The sequence below is a fragment of the Mycteria americana genome, unplaced genomic scaffold (assembly GCF_035582795.1).
Source record: "Mycteria americana isolate JAX WOST 10 ecotype Jacksonville Zoo and Gardens unplaced genomic scaffold, USCA_MyAme_1.0 Scaffold_37, whole genome shotgun sequence".
Taxonomy (NCBI): domain Eukaryota; kingdom Metazoa; phylum Chordata; class Aves; order Ciconiiformes; family Ciconiidae; genus Mycteria; species Mycteria americana.
Window position 1 is genome coordinate 2,159,484 of NW_027445624.1, and position 16,173 is coordinate 2,175,656.

At 53.6% G+C, this 16,173-nt stretch overlaps 1 protein-coding gene and 1 non-coding gene across 2 annotated transcripts; one reads left to right on the forward strand and one right to left on the reverse strand.

The window, feature by feature from the left end:
- The first annotated feature begins 3,313 nt into the window (after positions 1-3,313).
- On the forward strand, positions 3,314-4,252 carry LOC142403514 (olfactory receptor 14C36-like). Its single transcript, XM_075489772.1, has one exon. The coding sequence runs from the start codon at positions 3,314-3,316 to the stop codon at positions 4,250-4,252; it is 939 nt and encodes a 312-aa protein (XP_075345887.1).
- Positions 4,253-11,724: 7,472 nt separating this feature from the next.
- Positions 11,725-11,798, reverse strand: TRNAN-GUU (transfer RNA asparagine (anticodon GUU)). The gene has a single exon. It is a non-coding gene; the product is annotated as a tRNA-Asn (tRNA).
- Between the last annotated feature and the right edge of the window lie 4,375 nt (positions 11,799-16,173).

The window sequence follows — 16,173 nt, forward strand, 5'->3', positions numbered from 1 at the left end:
TAGTGGCTGGCCATGCTCAACCCACCAACCCCCTGAAATGTCACCAAGGGGCTTTGCGTGAGCAACTGACTCCCTCCCTCCATCTCCATTGGCTCTAGTGGGAGCTTAGTCAAGGAGCTCCCATGCAGACACCTCTTTTCTGCACACCTGGCCTGAGGGAAAGGGAATCACAGCTCCTGTGGGTTTGTGGCATGAACTGGAGGGAGATGAATCACCTGAGAGCCTGGAAGCCTGTAACCAAAGTCTGACTTCTGCATTGACTCAGTTGCATCACTGCCTTCCATGGGGAAACAAACCCCTCCCTCTCACTGCCTAGTATTTGGGGAGGAATAGGGGTTTTCAGAGGGAGAACTTGTCACCTCTTTTAGTCAACCGTTCTCTGAAAGGACAAACCACACGGCTGGACTCTGCCGCTCTCTCCCCAGATTAGAGACATGATGTAGGTGTTTACTTCAGCCTCCTTCCAAGAAGGTTCCCCAGGAGGGACCCTGCTGCTTTGTCAGCACTGGAGACCAGGGAGCTCCTCAAGGAGTCTGTGGGGCAGAGGAAGTCACACCTTCAGCTGCCCTTGTGCTCCTGGGCTGGCACAAGCTCCTGGGACTGAGAGAGCTCATGGCAACGGATGCATGGCACCTGCAGAAAGACAGCCAAGTCCAGCAGCAGCTCCTCTGCAAAGAGCAGCAGGGCTCAGGGCACTGCCTGCAGGTGACGAGACAGGATGAGCAGCTCGGAGAGAAGGAAAAGGCAGCCTGGAGTGGGAGGACGGAGGAGGGCTCATAGCTGGGGAGATCTTCCCAGTCCTTGACACAGTAAGTCTCTGGCTGCAGGGCAGCGCAGCTGCTGTTCCCAAAGAGGTCTTCCGAAGCTGCCACATCTAACGGGCGTGGGATCTGTCAGGATGGCTCTCACAGCTTCTCAGGGGTGACTGAGAAGGGGGAACTCCCCACAGCACTGCAGAAGGTCTGGGTGGAAGGAGCAACCCCTGGCAGGGCAGGGTCATTCTTCCATGTGGAGGGTGTTATGTGGGACAGGGATGCTCACAGCTCTAGCTAACCATTTCTAGATGGGGACTTTTCAAGGGGAAGGTAAAGTCACCAGGTACCTGAAAGCTCTTGCCTGACCTTGGGTTGCTTTGGGTTTTGGTTTTGGTTTTTTTGCAGGGTTTTTTGTGTTTTTTTTTTTTTTTTTTTTCCAGTTTTTCCCCATTGTCAATAGTGAGATGGAAACAGTATTAGGGGTTTAGGTTTGGGGGTGAGACTCCTAAAATGTTACTCTGAAAGATCAAGAGGTGTGTGAGGAACCTCAGGAAGTCCCTTCAGCCTCCCCTGCCCCCCCAACCTATAGGCAGCACCAACATCTCCTTGGCAGTTGCCATCATTCTCATCAGGGCTTTTCTGAACTGCTCCTTAGCAGCTGCAAACACAGAGCTGCTCCTGAAAACCTCTCTCCCGGGAGGTTTGTGGAGGGCAGAACTGAGCACACAGAGGGTGGGATGGGGTCTGTGAGCATGGACAGGGAAAAGGCACAGGGGCAGAGAAACAGCTCTGCTCCTCTCTTGTGGGAGACGGGATCTGGACCATTCCCTTTCAGCCTGTGCGCTGCAGACACCTGCCTCTGAGCACGGCCCCCCTTGTCTCCTCTCCCACCCAACAGAGGGCTCTACCCTCCAGGCCATGGGGTCTAAGGCATGAGTCTCCTCCTCTGCAGTTAGGTCTCCAGCAGAAGAGAGGTGCATCTCTCCCGCAACGTGCTCTTTTCCTGCTGCATGACAAAGGGGCTGAGAGCAACTGGCTGGCAATGTCACCATCCGGACGTTGATACGGGGGAAGGCTTTCCTGAGAGCCCGCCTGTCTCTCGCTCTCTCCATGCCTCCTTTGGCAGGAGGAGCACGGCCACGATCCCTGTTTCTCCATCTCTCCCTGCTGCTCTGGTCCCTCTTTTCAAGATCGATGGGACAAAGGGCAGGGCGCTCAGCTGCGGTTCAGCTACTGGCCCTGAGAGTCCTTCCATGCAGGTGACTTCCTTTACGGCAGTGAGACGTCCAACCCCACTTCTAAAGTGTGGAGCTGTGGCAATGCAGCGTGTGGGGTTGGGGAATGAGCCCACTCTCTTTTAAAGAGACCCCCACCTTCAGGACACCTGACTGTCCCCCTGGCGTGTCCTGGCAGGCTGTGGGTAGTGCTGCAGAAGAGCACAGCTCTCCTGCAAGCTCCTTCTGGTAGCTGACAGTCCCTGGTTTGCTCATCTGAGCCAGGAGCCTCTTCACATCCTCCCTGCCACTCTCTCCCTATCAGGGCTGAGAACGAGACAGCTCTCTGGAGATCTGCCCTCTGAAACTGGACTCCTCTCTTCTTTGCACAGTCTAGATTCCTTTGCAGAGTGAGCTCTGAGTGCAATCGTCCTCTAGCTGAGAGAGGTGCCAGCACAGGGCAGTTGTGAGCAAGACCACTGAGCGCAGCCGCTCTCTTGAGGCTGCACTAGGTTACAGGGAGCTTTTTTGGTCTCGAGTGACTGCCCAGTGTTTACCCTGAGAGCTAAGGAAAAGACGAGAATTTCTACCATTGCAATGAACACCAGACACAGGTATCTAAACAAGTCTGCTCTTCTAGAGTCTATACTCACCTCCTCAACCCCATTCCATGCAAAGCAGGCAGTGAAACTGCTGAATCTTCACCGCTTGAAAAAGGCATGCATTGGAGCTTACATTTCTATGCAGGCATTTCTTGCGCTCCGTTATCCAGCCAGTGCCTGGAGAAATAGTGGATGCGGTGTATTGATGTGTGGACAGGGATAAACCCTCTGCAATGGGCCAGGTCACCTCTGCCTCCTGCCTTTCCTTGCCTTGAGAGAGAGCTGATAGTGGTAGACTGAAATCTGTCAACGAAGGAAAAGTAGGAGGATATGAATACTGTCCTCTTGCCTCCAAGAAGCAGCTGGGCGTGCTCCTCATTTCACCTCTCATGGTGGTCAATAGGAATATACCTGCTGGGTGACAAGACTAAGCCCTCCGCAGTCAGCTCAGGGCGTCCTGCCCCTGGAACAACAACCAGAAGGCTTTTTCCACCTCTGTGTTAACACTGCTGCAGAGCAGGACTACCTCCTTTGGACCCATGGGCAGAGGACTCTGATCCTCACAGCTCACGCAGCCAGCACAAACTGGAGGTCCAGCTAGACACCTGACAGAATGTCCCCCAGAGAGCTAGGAAGGCAGTGGGCAGAGTTTCTGGGTCGCATGCAATGGGTTTTGCTCAAGCAGGTCTGTTTGAACTTGTCTTTTCCTCCTTGGACAGTCACGCACTCTTGGAAGGAGCAAATGTCCAACAACAGCAGCTCCATCACCCCATTCCTCCTCCTGGCGTTTGCAGACATGCGGGAGCTGCAGCTCTTGCACTTCTGGCTCTTCCTGGGCATCTACCTGGCTGCCCTCCTGGGCAACGGCCTCATCATCATCGCCATAGCCTGTGACCACCATCTCCACACCCCCATGTACTTCTTCCTCCTCAACCTCTCCCTCCTCGACTTGGGCTCCATCTCCACCACTGTCCCCAAATCCATGGCCAATTCCCTCTGGGACACCAGGACCATATCCTATGGAGGATGTGCTGCCCAGGTCTTTTGGTTTCTCTTCTTTGTTTCTTCAGAGTATTACCTTCTGACCGTCATGGCCTATGACCGCTATGTAGCCATCTGCAAACCCCTGCACTATGTGACCGTCATGGACAGCCGAGCTTGCATCAAAATGGCAGCAGCTGCCTGGGGCAGTGGTTTCCTCAATGCGGTGCTGCACATTGGAAACACATTTTCCATTCCATTCTGCCAAGGCAATGCTGTGGAGCAGTTCTTCTGTGAAATCCCCCAGCTCCTCAAGCTCTCCTGCTCGCACTCCTACGTCAGGAAAGCTGGGTTTACTGTGGTCAGTCTTTGCGTAGCTTGTGGGTGTTTTCTGTTCCTTGTCCTGTCCTATGTGCAGATATTCACGGTTGTGCTGAGGATCCCCTCTGAGCAGGGACGGCACAAGGCCTTTTCCACGTGCCTCCCTCACGTGGCCGTGGTCTCCCTGTTTGCCAGCTCTGCCATGTTTGCCTACCTGAAGTCCCACTCAAGCTCATTCCCAGCTCTGAATCTTGTGGTGGCCGTTCTGTATGCAGTGGTGCCTCCAGCAGTGAACCCCCTCATCTACAGCATGAGGAATCAGGAGCTCAAAGAGGCACTAAAGAGACTGATCCGCTGTCTGCTGTTGCAGCAGGAATAAGCTGCCCTTCTCTTTCCACAGGCGATTCCAAGTTTGTCTCAGGCCAGGCTTGATTATTTGGTTCTTTTCTTCTCTGCTTGAACATTGCCTTTGGAAAGCAGTTTTTGGAGTCACCGTGCTTCTCCAGAGGCAAGAACCTGAGCCTGAGGCTTGGGGAGGGAAGGAGCAAGGTTGACCATCGTCTCAGACCTCAAGGCACTGCTTCTCCTGCCTGTCCCATCCTCCTTAGGAGGCACAGTGGATCAATATCAATTGCAGAATGCTGCTATCAGCTCTCCTCTAAAGTGAAAAGTAATAAAATGTAGCCATGAAAATAAAAAATCATGTTTTGTCAAGTGCTCTTTGAAGTCTTCCTCTTAAGCAAAATGTGTCTACAAGGCCCCTTGATGGAGAAACCTGCCAAACCCTCTCCAGGATCTCAAGAAGCTGGGGTGCCTCTCTAAAGTGCCTGTAGAGGAATGCACACAGGATGGGGAATCAACACGATGAGTTAGAGGTCTGTGGGCAGTTGCAGGGCTACCATCTTACTGGCATCATGGGGACATGGTGGGATGGCTCCCACGACTGGAGTGTTGCACAGAGGGATACAGCTCTTTTGGAAGGCCTGTATGGGAAGACGAGGAGGGGGAGTTGCATTTTATGTGAGAGCAGCTGAAGTGGCTGGACATCGGCCTGGGGATGGGTGAGGAGCCAACTGAGAGCTTATGGTTTAGGATTCAAGGGAGGACTAGCTATCTCCAGAGAGCCTTTCCAACCCCAACTATTTTGTGATTCTGTGATGGTGGAATGCCTGGCAGTGTTTCTGAGAACTTTTCTGTCCTTTCCCCACACTGGTTGCACTCCCGGTGCCCGTGGAGCAGAGGCCTCCTTTTGAGGATGACCTCATTCGCCGTGTCACTCTGAGGAAAAGGTGCACCAGGGGTTACAAATGCCAGCAATGCCTCAACACACAGCAGTATCCCCTACCCTGACTGCTGTGTCCAGCTCCTTCCTCCTTGAGGATCTGAGTTGGAAGGGACCTCTGGAGGTCTCCAGTACCATGATATGCTCTGAGCATGGAGAACTTTAGAGTTACATCTGATTGGTCAATGCTTTCTCCAGGTGAGTTTTGAAAATCTTGGGGCCCCTGAACCAGTGCTGATCCACTCTCATGATCATACAAATATATCTCTGTAACTTTGTCTTTCCTTAACCTCCTGTGAAATTTCCCTTCCTGCTTCTTGTCCTTGCAATCTCTTGTCCTTTCCTTTCCGTCATGATCCCCAACCAGATCCTCAGCCCTACTCAGACCGAGGACTGTCACAACCTGCTCTCCAAGCACAGCCCCTCTGGGATCCTCAGGGCCATGCAGGCACACCACGGTGGCCAGCTCCAAGCAGAGGCATAGACTGCAGAGGGATTGTGGTAGTGGTTGTGAGCTGGCACCAGGGCGGAGACAGGGGTGTGCAATAATTGACTGGACTTAGAACGCTGTCAAATTACTTTAGCACTGCCACCTTAATCAACTTTGCGAAGCTGTTTCAGTGGAAGCCCTGAGAGGGCTCTGACAGGCAATCGTTGACTCTGATGGGTGGCTACATGTACCGTCCTTAGAAAATAAACCGTTGACCAAGTGTGAGACTAAGACTGGACTTAGCCGCACCTCGACTCCTCTCTGAGAAGGAGTTTAGAAAGCAAGGGGGTCCTGTCTGAACCTCGTGACTCAACGGGAGGGTTCCCCCCCTCCAGCCACTCCTCAGACTCCTACGCAACAGTGACTTTGAACACAAGAAGGGGCCATGGCAGCGGGTCAGCAGAGAAGAGCTCCAGCAGTGTTAAAGGAGAAGCCGCTGCCCGAGCATTCACACACCATTCAGGGAGTCGCACACACACCGCCCGAGACTTTAACTGCTAGGACCAAAGTCCCTTCGCAGCGGCAGCTCCACTGAGCTGATGGGTGCCCCTTTTCAACTCCTCGCTCACATACACTCGCTCTCGGGTGCTTTCTCTCCCCTCTGGCTCGACCCTAGGTTTCCCGAAGCAGAGCCTCCGAGACGACGCGCGCCAGGTGAATTTATTGGTACAGCAGTGAAAACAGCTCGAGCTGGGTGCCTCCGGAGAGGGAGCCAGAACAAAGAAATCCCTGGGTAATTATACCCTGTAAGGTATATCTGAGGTATATCTAAGGTATCTAAATTCCCCTCCCCTCAGGAGACTGTTCGGACCAATAGTAGTATTTGGGTCTGGGGTCTTCCCGTTCTTCATTGGGCCCTTTCATTGTCTCTTGGCGGGCCGATTCTTCTCTTCTCTCTAAGATCGCAGCTTCTGCTAAGGTTGAAGCCTCCTCATCTTTCTGGTTTGCATGGGTTTTGGGGGCCAAGTCAAAGTTCAGTGCACGGTCGGTGGATCTGGGTGAAAGTTCTTGTGGCCTAAGACTTCAGCAAGCCTTGCTACTAACGCCGAAGTGACTACTACAACAAGCAGCTCCCCTTCGCACCCAGTGGTGCTCCTGAGCGAGGATGGTCACAGAGGAGGGGAGGCACTGGGAGCTGTGGCGCCGGGAACCGACACTCGCCGCTGTGTCTTGGGGCTCCTGGCAGGCGGTGCTGGTGGCTGCAGCCCCCAAGCCACCCCCAACCCTGTGAGCAGCAGTGAGTCCTCTCCCAACCACTGGGAGCAGCTCTGGCTTCAGAAGGTCTGCTGGCAGAGCTGGGGTTGTGGTGCCCACCCTATGCTTCCAACTCATGGTGCCTCTTGGGATCCCAGAGTCATTGCGGTGACTGGGGTGACAGCCCTGCCTGGCTGGCGTTTGAAGGTAATTTGGGGATGTCCTGGCAGTGTGGCTCATGTTCACATGCTAATCCCTGCACCAGCACAGCCTTGCTGCCCCACATGTGGCCCCCCCCAGCCCAACCCTGCAGGCACCACATGGTGCAGGATGCATTCAGGGCTGGGGAAACATCCCCCTGCCGTGGTCTGCACAAGGGACGAAAAATACAAAGGGCCAGGATGGGGGGTGACTTTTGGGGGTTAGAGCCAGCACACAAGGTGGGGGAGGCTGTCCCAAGGACATGTGCTCGGCACACGGACTGACTAAGGGACAGCAGCAAATTCACAGGTCTGCTGGGTCATGCTTCCACAGTGTAAGCCCTGACACAGTGCCAGCCTCCATCTCAACGTCACTCTTCGTGAGGGACGATGGCACAAAGGGATGGGGAGTGGGAAACGCCACGTCCCAGGCCTGGTGGAGCAAGAACTCCTGGCTCTGCACTGTAAGCATGCTTCAGGGTATCCATGGTCTAGAAACAGTTTTGAATTAGCTGAACATGGGCATTTTCTCTGGCGCAAACTCTAGCCCACATCAGATCCCATCTCACCTCTCTGTGATTGTTCTGGTCCTTCCTGGCCCTCTCCTTGTGCTCCCTGCTGGCCCTCGGGAGCTGGGCGGGGATCACTGCTGCTAAGCCCCCTGCCTGAGGGTCTGGGGAGGTGGAAGGTGCTTGAAGGGACTATGGTGCATTTCCAAGGAGAGGAAACGTTCAGTCGTGACTGGGGGTGACATGAATGACTCTCCTGCCTCCCTTCCATGCGCCTGCTGGCGCCCCATTTCCTCCTCTGGGACAGCAGAGTCCTTGTTTCCCTGTAGACGCCTGGGTTTAGCACTTTTCCTTTGAGGGACTCCACCTTGCCCAATCTCTCTCTTTATGGTGCTCCAGTCACTGCCCGCCACAGGCCCGTGCCATCCATGGAGATGCCTGGGGTTTCCAGGCAGCTCCAGACTGCCCTCCTTAAGGACATCATCTGTGTGTCACATGTGGAACAGCCCTGGGTATGTACCTCAGCGACTCGGTGACTGCTCACCGTCTCCACTTTCACTAGACACCAACGGGTAAGTCCTAAATGCAACACTCAGTCTCTGACAGGCACCAACAGGACAAGGAGCTCTTTGACCCTGAATCCATGGAGCAACAGGCTCCTTTGGGGAGCATTTGCTCGTGCCTGTTCTCGTCACCAGCTTTGGATGAAGAGCCCAGTCTTCAGGCAGTGCATGGAGGAGACGCCATTTTATTACAAAGATGCTATGGGAGACAGAGCTGTGATGCAGCGTTCGAAAGATTTTTCCTGACAGTCAGGAGACACAGAGAAGGTTCATTCATGCTTAGCAGTGAAGTGAATCCCAATATTTATGTTATACAGATAATGATAATGACAAGGACTAATGAACAAAGCAGGCACCTGCAATGGGATACCATAGGAGTGATTTGTGCAGAGAGAAGGGAAGTCCACAAGTACTGAAAAATGGCCACTAAATCACTTTCCTCAGGGCATCCTTGAGCTCCTTGGTCCCCGTGCTGTAAATGAGGGCGTTCACTGTGGGAGGCACCACCGAGTACAGAACTGCTACCACCAGATTCAGGGATGGGGAGGAGATGGAGGGAGGCTTCAGGTAGGCAAACATGGCAGAGCTGGCAAACAGGGAGACCACGGTCAGGTGAGGGAGCCACGTGGAAAAGGCTTTGTGCCGTCCCTGTTCACAGGGCAACCTCAGCGCAGCCATGAAGATCTCCACACAGGACAGCACAACGAAAATACAACACCCGAGTGCTCCAATAGCACTAAATATAAGAACCCCAAATTCCCTGAGTAAGGAGCGTGAGCAGGAGAGCTTGAGGATCTGAGGGATTTCACAAAAGAACTGGTCCACAGCATTGCCTTGGCAGAGCGGTAGTGAAAATGTATTGGTAGTGTGCAGCATGGCATAGGGGAAATCACTGTCCCAGGCAGCTGCTGCCGCTTTGCTGCGAGCTCGGCTGTCCGGGAGGGTCCCATAGCGCAGGGGGTTGGAGATGGCATGTAGCGGTCATAGGCCATGATGGTGAGAAGAGAAACCTCTGCTGACATCAAGAAGGCAAACAGAAACACTTGGGCAGTGCATCCTGCATAGGAAATGTCCCTGGTGTGCCAGAGGGAATTGGCCATGGATATGGGGACAGTGGTGGAGACGGAGCCCAGACCGAGGAAGGAGAGGTTAAAGTGGAAGAAGTACATGGGGGTGTGGAGGCAGCGGTCACAGGCTACGGCGGTGATGCTGAGGCCGTTGCCCAGGAGGGCAGCCAGGTAGATGCCCGGGAAGAGCCAGAGGTGCAAGAGCTGCAGCTCCTGCAGGTCTGCTCACGCCAGGAGGAGGAACCGGGTGATGGAGCTGCTGTTGGACATTTGCTGTTGGACTTTTGCTGCCTGAAGGCATTGGGGCCTGTGTAAGAGGGAAGACAGGGAGAAGTTTTGAGAGACTTCTCAAGGAAAACCCCTAAAATCTTCTGCGGTCTCAGTGCCTTCTCCAGCACAGAGAAATAAATTCCCATCTCCCACTGCCCAAGCAGACAACCAAGATGAGAAACCTCAAAGCACAAACACCTTCCCATTCAAGTCAATGCTGCCTTGGTGTACTTCTTCAAAAGGACCCTCAGAAAGATGCTGGGGGTGATGTGGAGCTGTGAGCAGCCCTGACACACGCAGCACCCTCACGACAGCAGAAGGACCCTGCCCTGCCGGGGGTCACTCCTTTAACCAACAGCTTCTCCCCACAGCACTGTGGGGAGCTCGCTGGGCAGGCTGAGTGCTGACCCTGGCAGGCAGCAGAGTCCCTGCCTGGCACACAGCCTCCTGGGGTGCAGGGACCCTGCTCTGAAGGACAGCCCTGGGCTGGAGCGTGTCCTTCTCCACATGAAAGAAACCCGGAGAGCCATCCTGCCAGATCCTGCCTGCTCTGGGATGTGCCAGCTCTAGGAGACCCCTCCAGAGTACTCAAGTGCATTGCCCTGCAGCCAGAGACTTACTGTGTTAAGGGCCGTGAAGATTTCTCTTCCAGGGAGCTCTCAGCATCCTCCCACTCCACACTGCCTTTAACCTCTCTCTTGCTTCTCTCCTCTCCCCTCGCTGCCTCACGATATGGAGAGGGAAGGTGATAACAATGTCCACAGTGTGGATGGACCAAAGGCTGCCCATCCGCAAAGACTGTCTCTGCAGCACCCTGTCCTTCCTGCAGTTTGTCTTGCAAGCCCCACAGCCCTGCAGAGTTTCTGCAGTCACCAAACATTTCTCTGGACAAGATGTCATTGCGCAGCCTCGTTTCTCTGGCCTTGGAGACTGCGGGGCAGTCTGTGGGCACCTCATTTCCTTGTTACATTAACATCTGCCAAGCACTCCAGCATGTGAAGCAGAGTGGGGGCCCTGGGGCCCTGGTACCATGTTTACCTGTAACGAGTCTGTGCTCAGCCCCGGTGCCTCAGCTCAGATGCTGCAGCGCAAACGTGCACAGGCGGGAGGAGCTGGGGAACAGACAGGAGGAGCTGGAGCCTCCCAGCACTGTGATGGTTTGGGATGAAATTAGATGTGGTGGGACAGCTTGCTCACTTGGGGTGCTGCAGTGGAGGGATAGAGGCTCTGCAGAAGAGAGTGGCCGGGAAGGTGAGGATGGGGGATGTCCCCAGTGTGAAGGGCCAGCTCAGATGTCTGGAGGTCTTGCAGGATGCTTAGCTTCTGTCACTGAGGATTAGAGAGGCCAGTAAGGGTGACATCGTGTTGGCAGTTATGAACCATGCAGTGAGGGTGAGGAAGCAGGAAAAGTCTTCTGGCAGCAGCCCAAGGAAGTCTGCAGGGCAATGAGCCAGTTCCTGTGGGGGACTGTAATTGCCCTGGCATTCACGGACCAGGCAAAACAAGGTGCAAACAGTCTGCAGCACTGCGGGACACCTTCTTCATACAGCTGCCCAGTGGGCCAACAAAGGCCCTGGGTGCTCACCTGGATCCGGTACTGGCAACCAAGGACGAGCTGCTCAGGGATGTGATAATCACGATAAACAACTCCTCACACACACACACACACAGAGACTGGAAATGGGAATGAAAGAAATGATGTAGGGACAATACTGTCTGAGAGGTGTTGCCATTAGATGACAACAGTTAGAAAGGAGAGAAAAAGTATTGTTCTAACAACTTCATGGCAGACTATAATACTGAGAAATTATAAGTGTCTTGTCAAGGAAGAATGAAGGAAAGGAGTAACATGAAAGAAATAAGAGTTTAGCATCATGAAGAAGAGGAAGACCTTATTTTAGAGCATGTTACTGCTGCTGCTGTTAGTGAGAGTAGAAATAAGGCAAATCCCAGGGTGGGTTGTCCCCAGCTGGCAGCTCAGCCCCCACGCAGCTGCTGGCTCAGTCCCCCTGAGCTGGAGGGGGGAGAGCATTGGAAGGGCAAAGTGAGAAAGAGTCGTGGGTGAAGAGAAAGGCAGTTTAATAAGTGAAGCAAAGGTGCGTGCGCAAGCAAAAGGGAGTAAGGAATTGCTATCAGTTTGTTTTGAATGCTCTGCCTTTGGAGAGGGGAGTGAATGGGCTCCTCTTTTGCTGGAGCCATAGAAGGGTTTGGGTTGTAAGGGAGCTGCAAGGTCCTGTAGTTGCAAGCCCCCTGTCACGGGCAGGGAAAGGGGAAGGCGTCCCTGGGTGGGCTCGAACCACCAGCCTTTCGGTTAACAGCCGAACGCGCTAACCAATTGCGCCACAGAGACTCCCAAAGTGAGCTATGGAGTGCTTCCCATCGGCAGGCAGATGTTTGGCCATTTCTGGGGAAGCAGAGCTTCGTCACCCACAGTGGGGACTTGGCAAGAGAAACACCACAACCCGGAGTGTCCACCCTTCATCCTTCTTTCCCTGAGCACCGGACCTTCCCTCCCATGGCATTTCTGGTAGCAGTCCTCTCTCATTCCCTGCCCTCTGCACACCATCCATCTGCAATACAAAGCTGGCCACCAAAGCAACTCCTCCTGCAGCCTTGCACAAGCGCTTACACCTCAAAGAGCACAGACGTGCCTCGGCGAGGTCCTCCCCTCACCAAGATGCACTTCCTCAACTGGTGTTTTTACGATGCACGAATGGTGACTGCAGAAACGTGGTCATCCCCTGAGGATGAGAGGGAAAGCCTTGAGAGCTTCTTAGCTTCTCAGGTAGTGATCAGGCAGTGATTGGCAGTGCGTACGGATGCGAGAGAGGGTGTAGGGAACTTGTCAAGAAGCAAGGCGATGGTTGAGGGCTGTAGCAAATACTTCCAACCTTGTGTGAGCCCAGCTATGGAAAGCCGTTGATGTCTGTGGGTGGAGGAGGAATAGGTCTGCCCTGGGAATGTGGCTGAAGGCCCCTGCACAAAGGAGAGGTTCCCATCCTGTGTGCATGCCTCAGCCTGGGAGATGGGGAATGCCCTCTGCTGTGGGGTGGCTAGACAGTGCTCAACATGCCCCATGAGCTGACCTTCCTCTCTTCCTCTCCTTCACTCCCCACCCTTGGATGCACCTCAGGAAGCTTTTCACTCCTGTAGAGGCCGGTTCATTCTTGCAGTACCTGCAGTTCAGGAACTTGGCACCAGAGGGCTCATTAACATGCAAAATGCCATGCCAAGCCAAGTCTCCCTGCATAATTCTCCCTAATGCTTCAAGTCTCGTGGGGCTGAGTTGAGAGACTCCAGGAGTGCAGCCAAACTGAGAAGATTTCAGGAATAAATACTGAAATACTTTTCCTTTTGCTGAAGGAAAACCTTCAGCGAGATACGTAGGAAGGGACAGGTAGGAACATAATTCAGGATTTGGCTGAAGGCAGCATCAGGCAGACTGCAGAGAGTTGAGAAGGGGCCCTTGAAGGAGTACATGCGGAAAGATGTGACAGGGTAGTGAGAGTCGATGCAGAGGAAGATCAATATTTCTTCTCCTGAACATAGTATGCGGGCTGGAAATTTCCATGTTGGCACCATGGCATCACGTCACCCACATTAACTGTGGTGATTTCCGTGTATGGGGCTTTATTTATCAGAGACCCCAGGCATGGGTCAGTGACTTGAGGCACCACAGCTGTGAGCTGCAACTGCCTTGGGCAGAACTTGTCCTGAGACCAAAGCTCTCCCTCCCTGCTTGGTAATGGCACTAACCAGCCATGTGTCAGACAAACGTGGGCACCAAACGAGCTCCACCCACCCGAGCCTTGCACAAGACTGGGATTCAAGGAGGACAGATGTGCCTGAGGGAGGCCTTCCCCTCACCTAGAAGCCTTTCCCAAATTGGTGCTTTGGGATCCATGAATGCTGAACGGAGAGACATGGCCATTTCTGGAAGGGGGGATGGAAAGCCCTGCTGGGAAACCTGGCTGCTGCCTGGTGCGGGTCCAGGGAATCACCCTCCAAGGATGCACATGTTGCTCAGGAAGCTGTCCCAAACCAGAGACTAACTGCAAGAGCAAGGGCTACTTGTCACCCACGGACCCAACCTTTCCTTTTTGCTCTTCCCAGGGAGTTCTCAATCCAGAACTTTGGCTTTCCTCATTGGTCTCCAATGGTGATTTATTTTTATTGTTGATGGTATCACCTATCCATCTGGAAGTTGCATTTAGGCGTCTTGCTCATCCTGTGGGACTCAGCATGTAGACCTAAGACATTGTAACAGCTTTTTGCAGAATCACAGAACCACAGAATTACAGAATGACCTTTGGGACCTTTGGAGATCACCTGGTCCAACCCCCAGCTCAAGTAGGGCCACGTGGAGTGCTTACCCAGGACCATGTCCAGGTGACTTTTAACTATCTCCAAGGGTGGAGACACCTCACTGGGAAACCTCTGCCAGTGCTTGCTCACTCTCACAGTGAAAGAAATGTTCCCTGATGTTCACAGGGACCCTCCTATGTTTCAGTGAGTGCCCATTGCCCCTTGTCCTGTCACTGGGCACCTCTGAAAGAGCCTGGCTCCATCCTCTTTGAACCTTCCCTTCAGCTATTTATATATTTTGATTAGATGCCCCTTGAGCCTTCTCTTCCCCAGGCTGGATAGTCCCAGCTCCCTCAGCTTCTCCTAGAGAGATGCTCCAGTCTCTTCATCATCTTTGTGGCCCGTCATTGGCCTCTCTCCAGTGTGTCCATGTCTCTCCTGTACTGAGGAGCCAAGAACTGGACCCACTACTCCAGCTGTGGCCTCATCAGTGCTGAATAAAGGGGAAAGATCACCTCCCCCCAGATGCTGGCAATATTTGTCAATACAGCCCAGCATACCGTTTGCTTTGTTTCCCACAAGGGCATGTTGCTGGCTCACGGGCAATCTCGTGTCCACCAAAATTTCCAGGGCTGTTTCTACCAAGTGGCTTTGGGGAGACCAAGGAACAGCATTCCCACACCTTCCAGGAGGCAACCCGAAGAGTCAGGCTCTTCACTGCAGTTCATGATGGGAGGATGAGGGCCAATGAGCAAGGAGAAGGCTTCCCAGAGAGCTGGGGCCATCTCCATCTTTGGAGGTTTTCAGGCCCCAAATGTAAAAAGTGCTGTGCTAGCTGGTGTGACCTGATAGCTGGCCCTCCTAGGAGCAGAAGATTGGGCTAGCGACCTCCCGAGGTCCCTTCCCGCCTGAAGGATTCTGTGTTTCCATCTGCTACAGGGCTCTTCCCTTGATGGTGGTAGGCAAAGCACTCAGGTTCCCCGTGACCATGGAAATAAGTCAGACCTAAGGATGGCCAGATCAACTGCAGCTTTGTGTCCCAGTCCAGTTGGTCTTTCCCAGGTGAAGGGCTGCTTGGCAGATGACACCCCCCAAACAGCCATGACCGTATCCTTGGCTTCACCTTGTCTTTTCTTTTCACCTCTTTTGCCCCTCTCAAGGTCTTCCCTTTGATCATGCTCATGCCCTCCCAAACCAACAGCCCACCCCGGTTTACCCTGTCCTCATTGGCCCTGGTTTTGCCTGCTTTGTACCCTCACTTGGTGTTTCTGGGATGGTCACCATGGTAATAGCTACCTCAGTGTCCAATTTGGTTTAACTGGTATCTCCTCTTCTACTTTTTTATCTGCTGTGTCCTTTATATTCCTCATGCTGTGATCTTCTTAGAGACACCACGAGTCAGGTGAGCCATCTGCACGCACACACTAACAGCTGACACAAGGGAGCTTCAGTCCAAGTGGACCTTGAGGAACTCAGGGATTTGGCCAATAGAAACCTCAAGAAGTTTTCCAAGGAGAAGGGATCTTCTCCTTCTGAACTCCTGATCTTTTGATTTTCTACATTAGGGGGCAAAACAACCCCGTACATCAAGGCAGGGTTGGTCCTGAAGTGGATGAGAGCAACCTTGAGGAGAAGGGCCTGGGCATTACGAGGGATACCATAGGGGGCAGTGGTGCTAAACATGAATATGGCCATGTGCATATTGGGCTGCACTGAGGGGAGCAAGGCCACCCAGGCAAGGGGCCTTATCACCCCCCACCCCCGACTCAGCACTGGTGTGGCCACATCTGGAATAGTGTGTCCCAGTGTGGGGCTCCCTGTTCTGGAGGAGTGGGGAGGAACTGGAGAAGGCCCATAGGACGTCTGCCAAGATGGGGCTAGGGGCCATGTGTGGAAAGGCTGAGAGGAGGGGACTTCATTGGCCTCATGAAGTGGAGGCTCAGGGAAGTAGAGTAGTAGCTTGGGAAAGCTTGAGGGTTACTTTCAGAGACGATTGCATGTTTTTTGGTAGTGGGAAAGAGCGTGAGAAAGGAAAACCACAAAAAAGTGCAGGTGTGGATGTCCAGATGGACGTGAGGAGACAGAAATGTCTCTGGAAGGGTAGCGCTTTGGCCCAACAGGTCACTGAGAGGGAGTCTGGGTTATCCCATGATTTTGTGTTTGAAGGAGCAGCCAGTGAGGATGGAGGGACATCAGTAAAGGTAGGGACATGGCGGGGGGAGAGCAAGGTGGGGAAGTGTGTTGGATGTCTACAGCCTGCAGGGAAAGAGGCGCAGGCACGGGACAGTGTAGGACAGCCTATGGTGGAGATGGCCAAGGGTGCTGGCAAGGCTGAAAGGCCCTGAGAGAACTGAGGTCTTTGTCCCCCTTGGCTATGGCTGCTGTCTCTGCCCCCAAGGCCTATGAGGAGACGCATTGCC